The following is a 20,994-nucleotide window of genomic DNA, read 5'->3' on the forward strand; positions in this document are numbered from 1 at the left end:
TCCAGACTTTCAGGCTTCATTCACATCTAAGCGTAGCGGTTTTCAGCGGTTTTCGCATATTTTATCGCAATTTTTGCACGTTTTTATACAGTGTTTTCTGTTTTTGAGCTTTGGCGTTTTTTTAATTAGCCAATAGAGAAAAATATCATGTTAAATCATTTGTTGCTAGGTTTTTCTGCTTCAGCTTTTCTATCAGCTTTTATTTCTTTTTAATTTATTTATAATTTTTTGTTAGGGTGATGATAATGATAATAATAATAATAATATTAAATGAATACATAAATACACAAGTACCGTAAATAAAATAATCATAAATAATTGACCCCTAACTTTAACCTCCTAAACCTTAAAAAAATATATTAAGCTAATTACTATTAATAAATAAATTTAAAATAAATAAAAATCATTATAAATAAATACTTGTAATAATAAATTAATAATTATCCCATAATCTTGACCCCCTAAAAAACTTAAAAAGTTTTAAAATAATAATTTATTATTATTAACCACTTCCCGACCGCCCTATAGCAGAACTACTGCTACAGCATGGCAGGGTTGCGCAAAATCACACTTTTTTTTTTTATTTCCGGGTCAGTGGCGCGTGCGCCATTGGCAGCTACAGCTGTCGATCACTGGGTCCCGGCTGGAGATTCCCTGCCGGCACCTGGCGATCGCTGGAACACTGACGGGGGAAGAGGTCTGTATGTAAACAATACAGATCTCTCCCCTGTCAGCTCAAGCACATGCTGCTTTGTATTGCTCTGTATAGTAGAGGAATACAAAGCAGCATGCTTACATAGTAAAACACACACAGCACACACTTAACCCTTAGATAGCCCCAGATGTTAACCCATTCCTGCCCAGTGTCATTAGTTCAGTGTCACTGCTTTTTATTAGCACTGATCACTGTATTAGTGTCACTGGGGATGTCAGTTCTGACACTTTCTACCATGTGTGTAAAATGTAGTGCTTTTACGCAGTGTGGTGTTCTCTCTTCTCTCCCTGGACCAACGGGGAGGGGGAGGGCAGCTAGGGGAGTGCGCTCTTACCTGAAAATAGAAAGCAACATAACAGTACGTCGCTTCGCCCAGAGCCACCGCTTTCCTGCACGTTGCGGGTAGACAGCAAGTAGTTGAAAAAAAGAGATTCTCAATATGTTACATTTTTAATATATTATTTTCTTTTGTTTTTCATACTTTTCATCAGAGTTCAATGTTACCTTAGTAAAATTGTGCTTGTGTCCAAATATATATGGACCTAACTGTATGTCCATCAAAAGTGTTGGAGGAATAGTGCCTCAAGGGCCAGATAAAAGGCAAGCAAAGGACCGCATGTTGCCCCAGGGAGGCAGTTTGGAGACCTTTGATCTAACCATTCCATTGCAGCTCTGGCTGCATGTTTAAGGTCGTTGTCCTTCTGGAAGGTGAACCTCCACCCCAGTCTCAAGTCTTTTGCAGATTCTAAGATCGCCCTGCATTTGGCTCCATACATCTTCCCATCAACTCTGACAGTTTCCCTGTCCCTGACCCATTCACAACATCCAGACAAGTGAAGGACACTCTCCAAGAGGTGGGTGTATCATTGTCAAAGTCTACAATCTAGAGAAGACTTCATGAGAGCAAATACAGAGGGTTCACCACAAGGTGCAAACCATTCATAAGCCTGAAGAATAGAAAAGTCAGATTAGACTTTGCCAAAAAAACATCTAAAAAAGCCAGACCAGTTCTTGAAAAGCATTCTTTGGACAGATGAAACTAAGATTAATCTGTACCAGAATGACAGGAAGAAAAAAAAAAGTGTGGAGAAGGCTTGGAACAGCTCATGATCCAAAGCACACAACGTCATCTGTAAAACATGGTGGAGGCAGTGTGATGGCATGGGCATGCATGGCTTCCAGTGGCACTGGGTCATTGGTGTTTATTGATGTGACAGAAGACAGAAGCAGCCGGATGAATTCGGCAGTGTTTAGAGATATACTATGGCAGCGTGAGGAAAGTGCTGCCAATAACCGGCAATTGTATTTACTTTGCGATCAGCTGTGTCATTGGACACAGTTGATCTCGTAGTAAAAGGCCGCTGTGATTGGTCTTTTACCTAATCATGTGATCAGCTGTGTCCAGATACAGCGCAGAGTGCGCACCGCTGGGGCGCGTTCTGGGAAGACATCATATGTTGGTGCCATTAGTAACAGATGATCATGTGACCACTTCCAGGTGCTCCAGGCGACTACACATGGATTTACACTGACCACAATGGATGGACCTTCTATTACTAGATAGGTCTCACTTCACTTTCTTGGTTGGACCCGTTGGTCAGAATATTAATTCATTCTGGGCATTAGAATGAACGGCAAAGCTCATATTGCACTTAGCACTAAAGTGCGTTTAGATGCATCAAGCATTTATTTGATGCCGGAATGCTCCACTCCTGAACACGCTGGCCTTGGGTTTCCAACTGTTGCAAAAAAAAAAAAAAAAAAATTAGCATATTTGCAGGAAAATAGGTACTTATTTATTTTTGCAATTAGCCTGCAAAGCATTCCATTCACAGTTAATGGATCACAGGTGCAATGCCAGGCTCGTGCAGACTCCTGCTCCAGCTTTATGTCCAGGGAAACCGACGAGTCTTTTTGACCATGCAGTTTACCTGCAGTTCCCGCAATCACGCTGCAGGCTGAGATGCGTGGGGGTGCTATTCAGAATGAATTGCAGCCGTGCGCGTCTCGCAAGAGCAGTGTGATTCGGCAGAGGGTGGATGCGGGTACGGGAACAGGTGCGATTCCCGCACCCGCAAGTGTGAACACAGCCTAAGACAAAGTGCAGGTGTCCAATTCTTAGATGTGATAGCTGCATTCATTTTCTTTTTAGGCTGTCTTTCCTTTATTTTCTCTTGGTCTCTCCATTCAAAAGGAGAAAGAAAACACATGGGTGGTCTGAACATTGACAGATCACTGTGATAGCAAATCAGAGGCTATCACAGTGATCAAGTGAACAGGAACCAAAATTCCTGGGTTGCAATCATTGGTGAGAGCCAAGGCTCTATGCTGCGAGTGCGCTGTGGAGCGTGCTCCCAGCTCAAACACAAGAACATATATATGCGGGGTGCCAAGCTCACCTCCTGGATGCTGCGAATAGGTGTTACTGTATCATTATGTAGTGGATGCGAATATATTGCTTTTGGAGAGTAAGGATATCATTTAATGTCAATTTAAACAGTGACAGACCATCCGTTTGTCCATATAGTGCCCCTCTATCTGCACTGATTCATGTCATCAGGATGGGGAAGGGGAAATAATATCTGACATCCACCAATCCCAACCACTGCCCTCCCCACCACTGGAATGTCCTTTGTCCCACAGATTCTGGAGGGAACATAATAGCAGGATGGCTCAATGACAATTCTCTGGCAGCAGACACTAGTCAATGGCAGCTTTGTCTGGGCAGTAATCTGTCCAGCTCTGAGCAGCCCTCCTCTATCTCTCTACAAGAGGCTCTGTGAGCGCCAGGAGGCAAATTCAAACATGCATCACAAAATGACCGTTGTAGGATGAAAATGAGAGCTCTCTTTATAAATAGCATTTGCTAAAACTGCCAACAAATTCATATTTATCTTCCAATCTTCTCAGCCCCCTACTTTTTTAGCTGGTTCATGGACTCTCCCAGAATTCTGTAATACCCATTTACATGAGCCGCAAAGGTTTCAGCTTTCATAAGATACAGCAGTGCAGTTTTTCTGATTATAACCCCAACATTGAACATGTTATTATACCCATTCAGCACTTATTTGGGAAGCTTTCATCAGAATGCACTGAAAATAGCCCATGTCTCTATCTACAGAAAAACAATTAAAGTTTATATATAGCCAAAAACATTTTTCATCAATGATGACATCATCGGAGTCATTTATCGGAGCAAATGTGCATCATCCGAGTGCCAAAAGACAACTTCTGGTCACTTGCTGTGGGATGTAGCTCTATACACATCAGTGTTCCTTTTACACATTAAACTGGTATTAAACCCAAAACCCAAGATGTAATATACTGTAGCTTACTAATCGTTGGTGGATTGTGTTGTGTAAAATGAGTGGATGGGGAGCAGTGCCGATCATTCATAAACACCCAACCCAATAACAGCACACACTGCTAACTTGCAGGTAGGTGCAGTGGCAGTAAAAACAGAGTCCGGTTGCCATTAACAAAATTTGTATTGAAGGAAAGGCTCGATTATACAGACAGCCCTGCAGAAGAGCACCATGCTGGGAAATGCTCACAGTTCCATGCAACTTAAGAATGTAGTAAGCACCGACAGCATCTGTCTCAGAGGGCGGAGTGCAGTCTGGCCGGTCCCAATGGAGGCTGGATTGTCCCTACTCATCTTGAAACTCTCCCTGTTGCCAATCACTTTCCCTGGCAGAGAGGTGCTCTTTCCCTACACTACCAACTTTGCAAAAGTGCAACAAAACCTGGGGGCAGGCACTTAGAAAGGCTATGCTGACCCAAGATGGCCACCAGGGTCATCTGAATGCAGTGTAGCCAAGCGGAACACTGTGTAGGGCACCAGGAAACCACAGAGAAACCAGGTTTCTCCCGACTTCCTCTCCAGCTGTAGCACAGCTCTGGTCAAGCGCCACCCACAGTGGAGAAAGACTACACCTGCCTACGAGCTACTACATTTTTGTGGAGACACTAGTTCTGGTCAAGAAATTCCCTTAATTTGCAGGTATTTTCTCTCAATTTCTGTTTTGGCTCTGGAACAGGAAGTGAAGTAAAAATTTCTGCAATGGAAAACAGATGGCAAAAAAAAAAAAAAAAGTTTTGCCTATAATTCTACTTCAAATGTCCTCTTTCTGTATGGCTTTATGTGGGGTTTTTTTGGAGTCTGCCCTTTGTTGTGCCCTAACTCTCTCCCAGTTCATTAGACCAATAAACTCTGTTCAACAGTCTAAAACTGACTGGCATCCATATATTCATCATCCAGTATGTTAAGGACTCTGTGTCAAAATGTCAGCAGACCTGACTTCGGGGGGCTCATAACAGACTCTATGGGATAAGGGAGTGCTACATATTCAACTGATCTTCGCTGCTGCTGCTTCCTGCAGGTAAGGCTAAGAGAATGTTTAAACACATGACCAGTCTTAATTCAGCTATTGATCATTGTTATTTGACAGTGATCAGGTAAAATCAGGGAGTGCTGCCTCAAAGCATAACCTAACATGAAACATGAAGGGGTTAACAATGTTAATAGGTGTATGTTGTTGGTATCATTCTGGGTATTTGCAGTTTGAAGGGGTTAAATGGCACCCAGGCAAGGGGGTGAATTTGAGAACAGTAGAAAAAGCTTGAAAATCATTTATTGTAACGTTAAAAACACAGGAAAACAAGTGGAGATCAAGCCAAGTCTGAAATCATCTTCAGCTAATTAATATATTTCTGGCTCCACATTGGAACATCTGGACATGTTTTTCTATCATATGAAGACTCATCTCGCCAGAAGTGAAGATATTAAATAGCGCATTGATCGGTTTTCATGTAGAACATTAATGGAGACTGAATAGAAAAACACAAATCAGAGACAGAAATAGAATTATGGCAGGCAGAGACATCACTTGTACATCCATCATAGAGACTGCCAGAGAGGACGCTGTATGCCTTTCAGCGCTGCTGTCTAGCAAGGTGCTGTGAAATACACAATATATACTATGCGGACAATTATGATAAATAGAGATGACAGAGGAACTGATCAGAGCTGGACCCCATTTTGTCATGACAACACTACAACAGATTTTCTTTTATCCCCCACCACAAAAAAAAAAAAAAAAAAAAAAAAAAAAAAAAAAAAAAAAAATATAAAAGTTTGCTGTAACTGATTGTAAAATGTGAGATAGTTTCGCCTGTGCTCATTCATCCACTCTAATAAGGAGGTGTGTTACTGGCCAGATCACTAGGGGCAAAAAACCTAACAAGAGGAAAAAGTAATGCAGCCACCACATCTAATGATTGGTAAGCTGCAATATATTACATTTTTGGTTTGGGGTTTAATAACGCTCTAACCACCTCAATACATACAGTGCCTTGAAAAAAGTATTCCGTTTCCTCCAACACTTCAAAGACATGCTGGTAGGTTAATTGGATCCTGTCTAAACTGGTGTCTCTCTCTCTAAATAAATAAAAAAATAAGCCCCCCTTGACGTTTTCCACATTTTGGCATGTTACAACCAAAAACAAAAACGTATTTTATTGGGATTTTTTTTTTTTTAATAACCTAACCCTGCTTTAAACTTCTCCACAACTTTATCCCTGACCTGTGGTGTGTTCCTTGACCTTCATGATGCTGTTTGTTCACTAACAAACCTCCTTAGGGCTTCACAGAACAGCTGTATTTATACTGAGATTAAAATTACACACAGGTGGACTACACTTACTAATTAGGTGACTTCTGAAGGCAAACTGGTTCCACTAGATCGGTTCGGGGTATCAGAGTAAAAGGGGGCTGAATGCAAATGCATACTACACGTTTCACATTTGTGTAAATTTTGAAAACCATGACAAAATTGTGGAAAATTTCAAGTATGAACATACACACACACACACACACTTATTACACACACACAGTATCTCAGTTTCATGGTCTTGGCAATCTTCTTAGGCCTAGGCCATCTTTATGTTGAGCAACAATTTTTCTTATTCTTTCAGATCTTCAGAGTTCTTTACCATGAGGTGCCATGTTAAACTTCCAGTATGAGAGTAAGAGCAAGAACACCAAATTTAACACACCTGCTCTCAATTCACACCTGAGAAATTGTAACACAAACGAGTCACATGACACCGGAGAAGGAAAATTGCTAAATGGGCCCAATTTGGACACGATCACTTAAGGGTGTATGCATTTTTGTTGCCAGCGGTTTAGACATTAATGGCTGTGTGTTGAGTTATTGTGGTGTGTGTGTACATTTATTTCACACACTTTTTCTCAGCAAATATATTTCAAAAGGTGCTGTTGACATTAAAATTTTAACAGGTCAGCAATAACCCATACATAAAAACAAAACAAATAAGTTCAGAAATTAAGTTATAGGTAATAAAATGGAATGACACAGAGAAAAAAAAAAGTATTGAACACTAACTGAAATGTATTTAACACTTTGTATAAAATCCTTTTTTGGTAATGACAGCTTCAAGACGCCTTCTGTATAGAGAAACTAATGGAATGCATTGCTCAGGTGCAATTTTGGCCCATTCTTCCACACAGTCTTCAAATCTTGAAGGCTCCGTGTGCCTCTTCTATGAACTCTGATCTTTAGTTCTTTCCATAGATTTTCTATTGGATTCAAGGCAGGTGATTGGCTGGGCCATTCTAGCAGCTTTATTTTCTTCAAAACCAATCGAGTGTTTCCTTGGCGATGTTTGGGATTATAGTCTTGCTGAAATGTCCACCCTCGTTTCATCTTCATCATCCTGGTAGATGACAGCAGATTTTTATCAAGAATGTATTCGTACATTTTTTCCAATCATCCTTCCTTCAATGACATGAGGTTTTCCAATAACATATGCTGAAAGACAGCCCCATACCATGATGTTCCCAACTCCAAACATCCCTGTTGTCATGGCGTTTTTGGGGTGGTGTGTAGTGCCATTTGACCTCCAACCATGGTGTGCATTATGCCATCCAAAGTGTTCAATTTTGCTCATCTAACCAGACTAAAATGTGCAGTAAACTTTAAACGAGCTTCAGCATGGTTTTTCCTTCAGCATTGGAGTCTTGCGTGGCGAGAGTACATACAGGCCATGGTGATGGAGTTCATTACTTATTGTTTTCTTTGAAACAATTGTACCTGGTAATTCCAGGTCTTTCTGAGGCTCTCCACTAGTGGTCTTTGGCTCTTGGACAACTCTTTTTACTCCTCTGTAAGACATCTTGGAAGGAGCACCTAGACGTGACCATATATGGTGAAATTATGTTCTTTCACCTTCCGGATTATGGCCCCAACAGTGCTCACTGGAACATTGAGAAGTTTAGAAATCCTTCTGTAACCAATGCCATCAGTATGCTTTGCAACAGTAAGGCTGCTAAGTTGTTGAGAGCTCCTTGCTTTTACTCATCATGAGAGGTTTTTTGTGTGACATCTTGGTAATAAAACACCTTTTTATAGGCCATCAGTTGAGACCGCTGAGAAAACCATCATTGAGCCTTGCTATGCATGTAATGAGTCTATCTCATATATTAGTTTCACCTTTTAAGTTGCATTACTGAAATAAATGAACTTTTGCACAATATTCAAAATTTTTCAAGTTTCACCTGTATGTGTATATATCGTGCGCACACACAAACACACACGTCACCAACTGTCTGCAGAGTCAATAGCTAAAGACCTCCAAACTTCATGTGACCTACAGTTTAACACAACAGTGCGTAGAGAGTTTTATGGAATGGGTTTCCATGGCTGAGCAGCTGCATCCAAGCCTTACATCACCAAGTGCAATGAAAAGCATTGGATGCAGTGGTGTAAAGCACGCCGCCACTGAATTCTATAGCAGAGGAGACGTGTTCTCTGGAGTGATGAATCACGCTTCTCTGGCAATCAAATGGACATGTCTTGGATGGGAGGTTGCAAGGAGAACAGTACTTGCCTGACTGCATTGTGCAAAGGATACATTTTGGTGGGGGAAGGGGGGGGGGGGGGGGATTATGGTGTGGGGTTCTTTTTCAGGGGTTGGGGTTGGCCCCTTAGTTCCAGTGAAGGGAACTCTCAAGGTGTCAGCATACCAAGATATTTGGGACAATTTCACGCTCCCAACTTTGTTGGAACAGTTTGGGGATGGCCCCTTCCTGTTCCAACAGGACTGCACACTAGTGCCCAAAGCAAGGTCCATCAAGACATGGGTTGAGCGAGTTTGGGGTGGAGGAACTTGAATGGCCTGCACAGAGTCCTGACCTCGACACAATAGAACACCTTTGGGATGAATTAGAACGGAGACAGGCTCTCTCATCCGACATCAGTGTCTAACCTCACAAATGCGCTTCTGGTCAAACATTCCCAAAGATGCACTTCTAAACCTTGTGGACAGTCATCCCAGAAGCTGTTATAGCTGCAAAGGGTGGGTCAGCTCAATATTGAACCCTACGGACTAAGACTGGGATGCCATTATAGTTCATGTGCGTGTAAAGGTAGGCGATCCAATACTTTTATTGGCTATACCATGATCATGGTTGAGGCAATGGTTTTTCAGCCAGCGATTCTTTTTCATCAAAAATGACCTGAGCATCTACACAGCCGCTGAGTCACTGTTACAGGCTGGGTTCCCCTGCCTTTACCAGGCTGTACCTGTGCCATCATAACACCTAGTAATGATGGGACCGGTTCAGGTCTCATTAACTGAGAAGAACGGCATGAATTAAGTTTCCTCCCCTGTTCTGTGACATCAGATACCTAAAGCGACAAGGATTTCGTCACTTCTGGTTTCAGTTTGTTTGCTGATAAACAGTTACCAGCCTGTACAGCATCTAATCAAACCAATCTCGGTTTGATCAGATGCTTTGGAGGCCAGAGGGGTGATATGGTGTTTAACAGACCCCAGAGCTCCCCATCAAGAGGACCTGTCACAGCCCATGCTGAGTATAGCTCCCCCCGATGCAAATGAGAATGCACGTGTATACCGGAATGGCAACTGCACCACACGTGTCAACATCAGAGTGAGGGCAATAATTCTTAGCGCCAGCCCTCCTGTGTAACCCTAAACTGGTAACCTGTAAAGAATTTTAAAGTGTTGCCTATGGATAATTTAATGTATTGAAGTTTGTTGCCATTCCATGGGTGTGCCCAATATTAAAGAGTGACATTTTTGGAATTCATTTACTCAGTGTAACGTCATCTGTTACCAAAAAATTGGTATCATATTGTTTTGGAGTTCACTAAAATTCATTCAAAAAAAAAAAAAACCCACACACAACCCACGACCCTTTTACATGTATGAGAGAAAATGTCAGAATTGGTCAAGTGGTAAAAGCAGTCGTCCTCTCCACCTTGCCATCTAATAAACCTGACTACCTTAAAATATTCTAACTAAAATTAACAAAGTTAGTAGTACTTACCTGTTGCCTCCTCCTACCAATTCTCGAGTCTTCGCATTTAATGTCCCCCACCAGTTTGGGTTTAATATTGCTTTAAAGGTTCATTTCTGCCAAAAATGATTTTGGCTCTGTCTTTTAAAAAAATAAAAAAGGTGCCCCATTTGTAGATACACTTTTAAATCATAGATCTTCATGCACGGTTTAAAATAAGAAAAGTAGAGAAAATCTGCAACACAGAAATGCTTTCAATCTTCAGTAGGGTAGGGGGAAGACAAGAAATGACAGCTTATTACTTCTGTATGTGTCCCTGTTGTACATTGTAGATTTCTTCTCAATTACTATCCAGTGAAACCACTTTCACCAGAACAGTCTCTCTAATGATGCACCATAGAGCAGTACGAATACTACAGAGGTTCTAAATCGACTTTCACTCCATCTAAAACTGGGGGAAAAAAAAAAAAAAAAAAAAAAAAAAGAAAAAAAAAAAGGGAAGAAGAAGGTTTTGGCAGGACAATCATTTTAAAATATCATTCCTGCTGTACTTACCTTAGGAGACCCTGAGCCGTCAGTACCCATGGATTTGAAATTCCTGCTTCTCTCCCTCTTCTCTGTGCAGCGCTCCTGGAAGGGACCAGAGTGATTCCCATTGGTCAGCACCGTCACACAGCATTGCCCTGGTCCATCCTGACCATGCTACATGGAGAAGAGCAGGGGGGAGTACCATGGGGACCGTGAGAGTGTACGGTGTTCACCTTCACATTTCCGTAAAGGTGACCTCTTTAAACAAGTTTATCAAAGTATATTTGTAATCATTAGCCATACATACACAGGGATGACCATATTTTCTCATTACATTTGCAGGCGCAGCTTCCCGCTTAATGGTACCGCTCATTAATAGATCTGCATTGCAAAAAGAGAGGAACAGTAAAGCAATACCAATCTAAAAGATCATTTAAACACTCTCTATGTGGTTTCTCAGGCAATCTCAGCACTTGTTCAGCAAGCATGCTGACTGCACTCCCAGCTATACAAAACATGCATCGGGGGGGACTAAGTTTGTATGAAAATATGGGACAGCAAATGTTAAAGGCAAAAAAAAAAAAAAAAAAAAATTAAAAAATTCACATCCAGTTACACTGACCCAATCTGTGACTCACTGGACACAAGCAGCATTCATTTCTGTCTTTTAAAGTTCATACGAAAGAGTCACTAGTGTAGTGTAATGAGGCCAAGCCTTCCCGCCAGCCCGGCAGAATTTTGTCTGATAACACTGCAGTTTTCCTCCCTCCTGAGGAGTGTACGGTGTTCACCTGACATGTTAGAACAGATTAGATTCAGGTGCGGATTCCTGCTATGGAGCAATGTGTCAGTGGAACTGCAGTCACCGATATAAAAAATGATAACATCTCTCGGAAATGCAGGCGATTCTACACAACTCCACTGTGAGTTTCCATCACTTTCTGCACTTTCCTATTCAATACACCCAATTTATATCACTAGGAAAAGATCAGAGCAAAATCACATATCACAGAAATCGCTTTACGGTTTGCCGTTATACTGAAAGAGCCATTTAATGTCAGGGTATATAATCTTTATACAACATTAGCACCAAATGTCCTGACTAAATAAATATTCGCTGTATATTTTTACATTGCTCTGCTATTTTTATATGGCCGCATGAGTTCTATTAATGGCGCCGTCTTTCAGCGTTTGCAGGAAGCTGCGAGAATGGCGGCAGCTTGCAGATAATTAAGTGGCCCTGTTATTCCTGAGTGATGCGACTGCCCTGCACAAGAGGAAAGTTTTCTAAAAGTGGCACAGTTCCCAAGATGAGGAGCCAGGCGTGTGCGGCCCCTCCGAGAGGCTGGCAGATTAATGCGCCATGGTAACAGATGGTCAGGAACAATGCTGGACCCTTTATAGAGCGTACAAAGAACACAGGCACAGCTACCCCCACCACACCCAGGAATGTCTCGTAGCAGAAATGTAGCCAGATCAGAGCGGCACATCTACAAGAGCCTGAATGCCATCTCATCACAGCCTCAATTAGAAGAGGGAAAGGGTAACCCTTCCAAGCAGACAGGTGTGTGGCATGCCACAGCCAACAGTTAATGAAGCTTTAACTTGCCATTTTTTTTTTTTCGGTGGGGTAGAACTAGAACCCAGTAGCCAAAACACTCTTCGTGGAGCTGAACATTCCAAGGTCAGAGGAAGAGGATCTCCAAGAGTAGAGAATTTGGTTTTAGCTATATGAAAATTTTCTGCCCAGCTAGAAGAACCTTCAGAGCAGGGACTGATGCCAGCAAAACACATTCGCTCAGTAATATGCACTGCTCAAAAAAAATTAAAGGAACACTTTGAAAACACATCAGATCTCAAATGGGGAAAAATATCATGCTGGAGATCTATACTGATATGGACTGGGTAATGTGTTAGCAAGGATGTAAGGATGCCCCATCATTTGATGGATATGAAAGTCATCAACCTACAGAGGACTAAATGCAAAGACACCACGAAAAGCAGAGTGAAAAAACGATGTAGCAGGCTAGTGCATTTTGCTGAAATTTCATTGCAGCAACTCAAAATGGTATTCAGTCGTTTGTATTGCCCCCATGTGCTTGTATGCATGCCTGACAACATCGGGGCATGCTCCTAATGAGACGATGGACGGTGTCCTGGGTTATTTCCTCCCAGATCTGGACCAGGGCATCACTGAGCTCCTGGACAATCTGAGGTGCAACCTAACGGCATCAGATGGACCGAAACATGATATCCCAGACGTGTTTTATTGTATTTAGGTCAGGCAAGCGTGGGGGCCATTCAATGGTATCAATTCCTTTATCCTCCAGGAACTGCCTGCATACTCTTGCCACGAGGCCAGGCATTGTCGTGCAACAAGAGGAACCCAGGACCCACTGCACCAGCATAGGGACTGACAATGGATCCAAGGATTTCATCCCGACACCTAATGGCAGTCATTGAGCCATTGTCTAGACTGTAGAGGTCTGTGCGTCCCTCCATGGATATGCCTCTCCAGACTATCACACACACCCATCACCAAAATGGTTAGGCTGAATGATGTTACAGGCAGCATAATGTTCTCCACGGCTTCTCCAGACACTTTCATGTCTGTCACATGTGCTCAGGGTGAACCTGCTCTCATCTGTGAAAAGCACAGGGTGCCAGTGGCAGACCTGCCAATTCTAAGGTTGAATGGCAAATGCCAATCGAGCTCTATGGTGCCCGGGCAGTGAGCACAGGGTCCACTAGAGGATGTCAGGACCTCAGACTACTATCATGAAGTCTGTTTCTGATTGTTTGATCAGAGACATTCACACCAGTTGCTTGCTGGAGGTCATTTTGTAGGGTTCTGGCAGTGCTGATGCCAGTATCTGCTCCTTGCACAAAGGAGCAGATACTGATCCTGCTGATGGGTTAAGGACCTTCTACAGCCCTGTCCAGCTCTCCTAGAGTAACTGCCTGTCTCCTGGAATCTCCTCCATGCTCTTGAGACAGTATTAGGAGACACAGCAAACCTTCTGCCAATGGCACGTATTGATTTGCCATCCTGGAGGAGTTGGACTGCCTGAGCAACCTCTGTAGGGTCCAAGTATTTTCTCATGCTACCAGTAGTAACACTGACCCTAGCCAAATGCAAAACCAGTGAAAAACAGTCAGAAAAGAGCAGAGAAAAAAAAAAAAAAAACAACTCAGTGCCCTCCACCTGTAAAACCATTTCTGGGGGGGGGGGGGGGGGTTTGTTGTTGCAATAGTAAACAGTAAGAAGGCCCGCACAGGAAGCAGGATGTGAAAGATTGTGTGCCAATAATCCCAATAGAGATTATGATCACAAATCCAAAAATTTTGGAGTATTAGGTGGTGCCAAGTGAATAATCTAATGGCCAAACTGCAGACAAAATATGGAGCGGTTTATGCAACTGTCCCTCCCAAACCACTGGTATACATCCCAAATATAGAACCATTAACTAACTGTCAAAGAACCATCGGGTTATAGTCCAGATATCACCTAAATATTATAAAGCCATTTTATCCTACTGTTCACCCAGAGGACTAGATTACAGCACAGGCTCAGCCTAAATATACAGAGCCATTTATCCAACTGTCAACCCAGAGTTTCTGGCCTAAAACCCAGATACAAGCTAAATAAATAGACTATTTATCCAAAAGTCAATAAAGAGACACTGGTCTATACACCAGATACAATCACATGTCCTCCAGAGGCATGCTGCTGAGAATCTCCTTGCCACATCTTCTATCCTTGAGGGCCAGGCGTTCCCATTCTGCCTTACCACGTCCTGCCAGTCAATGGTAGGGAGAACTTTAGAAGTGCAATGTTTAGGACTCTGCAAAAAAATGCTTTAACAGTCACTCTCATAGTTTCAGTAGAAAGAACACACAGATCTCATGAGGAGGATTGTGCACTATCAGGATTGGCAATAAGGCAGCAGATAAATTGGATCCAAAGTGAGCCATCACATGTCTGAGGGAAGAAGATCAGCACCTGCTCACTGAATACCAGGTCTCCCTTACCTTTCCCACAGTTATTGAATTGTCCTATGGCCCATTCCTCATTTTGCCCTTGGTTCTTCCAGCTATTAATGGAGTAAAAAGCCACCACCTTGGGCCTTTCAGGAATGTAAACAGCTATTCATGCACTAGTCCACTGTAAAAGGTGGCCATGGGTGGGTCCTTACAAATTGTTATGTCACATAAGCTGCAGGTGTCAAATTCAACAAGGTGTGGCAGATCCATGCTGCTGAACATAATGGACATTACTGTTGTATTCTTCAGTATAGAAAGATTAGGCAATAATGCTTTTATTGTGCTGTGTTTTATATTTCATTAGTCCTGGAACTTATTTTGCAGATCAGCATATTGATATCAAAGTGCAGCCCATGTTTGAATGTCCGCCTGTGTCTTTGTGGCCCATCCTAGACTTCAGTATGACATGACTACACTAGATTACAGCATAGAAACAGTGTATAAAGCCATTAATCCAGCTGTCCATGCAGAGCCACTAATTTACAGCACAAAACATCCTAAACATAGAACCATGTATCAAACGATCTAGAACAGTGGTTCTCAACTGTCGGACGGTGGCTTCCCTCCTGCTGGGCCGCAGCTTCAGGGACAGGCTAAGTCAAGAAGTAGATGTGGTTGGCACCCCTATAGAAACAGTTGATGTCCACGCAGGCACAGGGATAACATGCAAATTCCAGGCAGGTGGTGCTGTGGTTGGGATTTGAACCAATGACCCTAGTACTGCCAGGCAGAAGTGATAACCATTTCGTCACTGTGCTGCCCACCAGAAACTTTAAAGCTGAACCAGTCTAAGATCTGACATGACACGACAGTAACAGATCTTCCTGACTGGCTGCAGATCCAAGGGGTCTCATTGTTTTTACTTTGTGAATACACATTACACTTGAAGCCCAACTCTGGGAAACTTTAAAGTTATCCCTTGCAGTGGGGCTGTGCCTGCACTGCAAAGGTCAATTGCTCATTTAGGTCTAGGAGACATAGAAAAGAAGATCTACTTACCCGTTCCTCCACACTTCTAGACCGGTCTTCTTATGCTCCAGTGCATTATGGTCCTGACATCAAGACCAATTCAGGGCCCATAGCCCTACATTGGACATAATGATGCCGAGGGACAGTCCAGTGCTAGAGCATAGGGGAAAGCAATTTGCTGGGAAGTGGAGGATCATGCAAGTAAAGGTGCTTCTCTCCCATAGACTAAAAGAGCAGTCAACCCTTGCAGTGCAAGTGCACTCCCACTGCAAGAGGTAATTTTAAAGTTTTTCACAGTTATTATTATTATAATAATACAGGAGTTATACTGCACCAACAGTTTGCTCAGCGCTTTACAATAGAACGGGAGACAATACAACAATACAGTTCAATACAAGAGGGAAAGGAGGGCCCTGCTCCTTGGAGCTTACAATCTAGGAGGGAGGGGCTAGTGGTACAAAAGGTAGTAACTGTGGGGGATGGACTGGTAGGAATAGGAGAAGATTCCATTATTAGCTGAGGGCAGGATAGGCTTCCCTGAGGTTTTCAGAGATCGCATAAAAGTGAGCAGAGTAGGCGATAGTCTGATAAATTGGGGTAGAGCGTTCCAGAGGATGGGGGAAGTTCTGGAAAAGTCCTGGAGACAAGCATGAGAGGAGGAGACAAGGGAGCTAGAGAGCAGGAGGTCTTGTGAGGAGCGGAGAGTACGGTTTAGGTGATATTTAGAGACAAGATCGTTGATGTAATTTGGGGCAGAGTTATAAATGGCTTTAGGTTGGGCTTTAAGCTGGTCATACACATGCAGATTCCTCCAACCACACCAAACAGCGCACATGGATTTCCCACTGCGCCTATTGTATTCAGACTGCTTGTATGCAGCTTGAGCAGAATCTGAACATGAAGCAGCTTGAGATATAGATAGACATGTTCAGACTCTGTGCACATCACCTGAAATTAAAGTGGAACTGCACTGCATCTGATTACAACAAACCAAAAATACTATTTAATTCATTTTTAATAGTCAAAGGAAACTCCCCCATCCATCCAAGTCTCCATGTTTCCTGGCATACAAGAATGTTTGCATCCACATTACAAGCAAGGTATATGCAAAGCTTTCATGTCTGTGCTTTTCAACTATGTATTTGTATTATCAAGCAGAGCCAGTTCTTTTTCTGGGATAAGAGCAAAGCCTACAATATTCCAAGGCAGTTGAAAGTACAAGTCTGGTACATTGGGGTTTTGGTTACAGGCACAAAAATATCTGTATCCTATCTGACCACCATCAGATTTTTCTATCAAAAGATAAGTCAGTATCCTCATGGATACTATGCTGCCATGTTCGAGGAGCAGAGATTCTGCATTTGAATACACTGCAGTATTACAGGCCTCAGGTGAAACACAGATCACCAAACAGCTTGCAGATTACTGGGCCCTCTATCACACAGACCCAGAATCAAATCTCCTAAAAGCTGAACCCCATTGTGAATAAGCCATAAAATGTCAGCATGCACAGTCCGGCTGACGAAGTAATCACATTATTAATTACCAGCGGTGGACTGTGGTAAATTGGACATGGCAGATTATTCTAACAAAATTCTTCTGTCTTCTTCTGAATAATAATGAGAGCTCTAGTAATAATCCTGGAGGTTAAAATAACAGGCCAAAGTCCTCAATGAACACAAGCCAAGAATAAGTTCACAGGGACCTAGAGTAACCAATCAGGCGCTTCCTTCCATCTTCCAGATGTCCTTAAAAACATCAGAAAAAAACTGATTGGTTGTTATAAGTAACAAAAATTTGATACAAGAATAGCTCTGACTAGAACTAGAGACACTCCGGAGACTCCTCATAACAGATAGAGATGGAACTCTGCAGACTGTCAGAGCACAGAGACCTCATGACTTGTGCTGGGCAGTTTGTACCATTTCTCTCCCACAAACTTCATACATCTCACCCTACCTCTACCCACTTCATGTGAACAATATAGAAGACATGAATGTTCTCAATTACTGCAGACGGAGAAATATGTGGTCTTTACAAGAATAAGGCACATTGTAAACATTTACCTACAGAGAAATAAAAAAAAAAAAAAAAAAAAAGATATAATAGGACATTAAAGATAATAAAAAGTTTGGTAAGCCTTTGTAAATGGGTCATTAGATTGGAAGCTCCTCTGGTGAGCTAGTATGGAGGATTTATATAGCAGTAACAGCTAGCACAGTACTTTATGAAATAAAGGGAAGCATTACATTTACAATATAGTTCAATACAAGAGGATTCAAAGGGCTCTGCTTGAGAGAGCTTACAATCTACAATGCTTTAGCATTCCCTTGCAGCACCGCAGAATATGCCCAGATGGTGGTTGTTGGTGATAGGGGCACCCTAGATGGTTGCAGGTGCACTTAGTAAATGGTAGCAGATGGTCACTACAGGCTATGGTAGGAGAGCACAGTAGGTGGTGGTAGGCGGTCATTGGACATGACAACTGGAGGCAGAGTAGGTGGTGGTTGGTAGTCAGGGCAAGTGAAAGTAGGAGAGTAGATTAGATGATGGAAGGGGGTCAGGGCAGGTTATAGCAGGAGGGAACATTAGAGGGTAGTAAGTGGTCAGGATAGAGGCAGGAAGGAAGGCACCCTAGGCAACTGTAGAAGGGTGCAGTGAACGGTGGCAAGTGGTCATGCCAGATAGTGGCAGGTGGGCAAAATAGGAAATGGTAGGCGGTGAGAGGCAGAAGATGGTAGAAGGATACGTTAGTAGTAGGTGATCAGGGCCAATTGGTGATAGTTGGGTACAATATATTGTGCTAGATGGTCAGTGGCAGGTGGGCACAGAAGATGGAAGACAGGAAGCAGTAGGTGGTTATAGGTGGTGACTGTAGCTCAGTAGAGTAAATGTGGATAGGTGTCAGAGACAGGTGAAGCCAGGAGGGCACAATAAATATTTGTAGTGCATGACGGAAAGGCTCAGTATGGCATGCAAGATGGACAGGGCTGGTGGGAACAGTTGATGGTAGTAGGTGGTGACCATAACTGGGTAGAGTACATGTTGGTAGATGTCAGGCAGGTGAAGAAAGGTGGGCAGAGCAGATAGTAGTAGTTTACGGTGGGAAGGCTCAGTATGGCATGTAAGATTGGCAAGACTGGTGAGAATGGTAGATGGCCGTAGCTGCACATAGTAGATGCTGGTAGGTGTCAGAGACAGGTGAAGCCAGGCAGACAGTACATGGTGGTAGCTGATGGGTAAAAGTGGTGGCAGTTGGTGTGTACAGTAGATGGTAGAGGGTGGTCAGGGCAGGTGATAATTGATAGGCACAATAGGTGATAAATGAAGGAAAGCACATTAGATAGTGGTCGATTGTAAAGGCCGATAATGGCAAGTGGGCACATTAGATGGTGGTAGATGATGGGGGGTGGTGAATATAGGAGGGAACAGTACACAACGCATGAGCAGGTAGGTAAAGTAGATGATGACACATGGGCACAGTGGGTAGTAGTAAGTTGGCACAGCAGAAGTTACCTTGGCTTGGAAGTGAATGCCATGCTGGAAGGCTTCCTCATTATGGAGGGGGATTCGAGAGTCACATCCATCATCCACCAGATTGTATCTACTCCTCACCGGCATAACGCCCCCCCCAGTCTGTCCACTGTATAACTGTGGGGGCTTCAGCTGTGCTGATACAGCACCCAGGGGTCTCCAGGGATGAGGGTGGTCTACAGGGATGAGGGTGGTCCTCAGGGGGTCTCCAGGGACACAGAGGTCATCAGGGGGTCTCCAGGGATGAGTGTGGTCCTCAAGGGGTCTCCAGGGGGGAGGGTGGTCCTCAGGGGGTCTCCAGGGGGGAGGGTGGTCCTCAGGGGGTCTCCAGGGGGGAGGGTGGTCCTCAGGGGGTCTCCAGGTACAGTGGGGGTCCTCTGTTGAAGGAGGATCCCCGGGGAGAGGGGCACTCTCCAGAAATGTGAAGGGTCAGCAGCCTCTCCTACTCCCGTATAAATCTGGGGGCTCTGGGCTGGAAGTGAGCAGTCTGGTTCTGGGGGGAATCTCCCACCTGAGCTCCGCTCCCAGTGTGTCTCCCTCTAACAGACAGAGGGGGAAGCTGCGGACTATGGAGGGGTGCCCCCTACTCTTAGGGGAAGGGGGTGTCCTACACTGGGGGGGCTCAGCGTTCCCCGTCCGCCGTTCTCCCCGGTATGTCTTCACAGCTAGACGTTGATTTGAATGAGCCTTCTGGCCCCACCCTCCTCCAGCTTGGGACACAGCGCCACCGCCTATTGGAGCAAAGTTAAGCACGTGTCAGCCCTCCAGTCCGCCCCCACCACGCCCCTCCGTTGTGTGGAGTTCCCGAGGTCGGTGTGATTGTGTCGGGCTGTGTGTGAAGCCATCTGTGTCCTCTGTACAGATCTGTGTTGTCAATGTTATGTACAGATAATTCCGAGATGGAAGTTCGCGCAGCATGAGATGATCGCTATAGATCTCTGTAAGGGTTCGCTGCAGGCGGCACGTCGAAGGACGGGTTCTGAGCGAAGGACTGATGGTTCCGGAGATGGAACTATCACTGGATCCTAAGAATGGGGTTCCGGGAACACTGCTGTCATTCTGTTGGGGGGTGTAGAAGGGGGAGTCATCATTGTGGAATAATCGGGAGATTTCTGATGCATTGGAGGAACAATGGGGGGGGGGGGGGGGGCTGTGATGGATTCCGGGGGACCTTCGGATGGATTGTGGGGTTCTACAATGGAGTCAATGAGGTGCACCAGACTCAGAGGGACCGCTGATAAATCCATGGGGGAGGGGGGATTGTGATGGCTGGGAAGACTTTCATGGATTGGGGGGGGCTTGCTCTAGATTTGGGGGGTTCTGGATGGGACTTCTGATGGACTGTGAGAACTACACAAGGTTTCTCTTTAGGTGGATTTCTGATGCATTCAGGGGGGGCTTCTAATGGATTTGGGTCAGCGGACCCTGTAGACATCTTGCCCACAGTACTGATGTATGAACAGCCGATATTCCTGGCAGATAAAACTGGTCTGTATAGTCGGTGTGTATATTCATGTGTACACAGACGACAGATCTTGCCTGCTTTTTGTTAAGGTACAAAGTACTGAGCAGAAAGAGATTTGTATTTATTATTACTCATCTGTACACAAGTTGATGTGTCTGTGTGTACAGACCAATTCAAAACAACAGGCTGCATGTAGATCAGTAACAAAAAAAAGTCTAAATGCCTAAAAATGTGGCATATTCGGCCCCATCCACACATCTGATTACATGTGTGCTGTGTACATGTTCATTTCCGTGTCCATGCACAGGGATGTACCTGTGTCATATGTATCCCTGTGCCATGGGACATGCCGCTGCGCAGACCCAGCCACTGCATCTCCTCGGTGTGACATCTGTG

General features: G+C 43.8%; 1 protein-coding gene across 2 annotated transcripts in view; it reads right to left on the minus strand.

Moving 5' to 3' along the window:
- The window catches only part of LOC149456307 (carboxyl-terminal PDZ ligand of neuronal nitric oxide synthase protein-like), a 176,492-nt gene extending 156,695 nt beyond the window's left edge, over positions 1 to 19,797 (minus strand). For both annotated transcript variants that reach the window (XM_089685237.1, XM_089685236.1), the window contains exon 1: positions 19,116 to 19,797. In XM_089685237.1, the coding sequence (XP_089541363.1) occupies positions 19,116 to 19,220 (105 nt within the window). In that variant the 5' untranslated portion in view covers positions 19,221 to 19,797. The remainder of the gene's footprint in view (positions 1 to 19,115) is intronic.
- Between the last annotated feature and the right edge of the window lie 1,197 nt (positions 19,798 to 20,994).

This window comes from Staurois parvus, unplaced genomic scaffold, assembly GCF_062004578.1.
Source record: "Staurois parvus isolate SC_StPar_1 unplaced genomic scaffold, SC_StPar_1.0 ptg000365l, whole genome shotgun sequence".
Lineage (NCBI taxonomy): Eukaryota > Metazoa > Chordata > Amphibia > Anura > Ranidae > Staurois > Staurois parvus.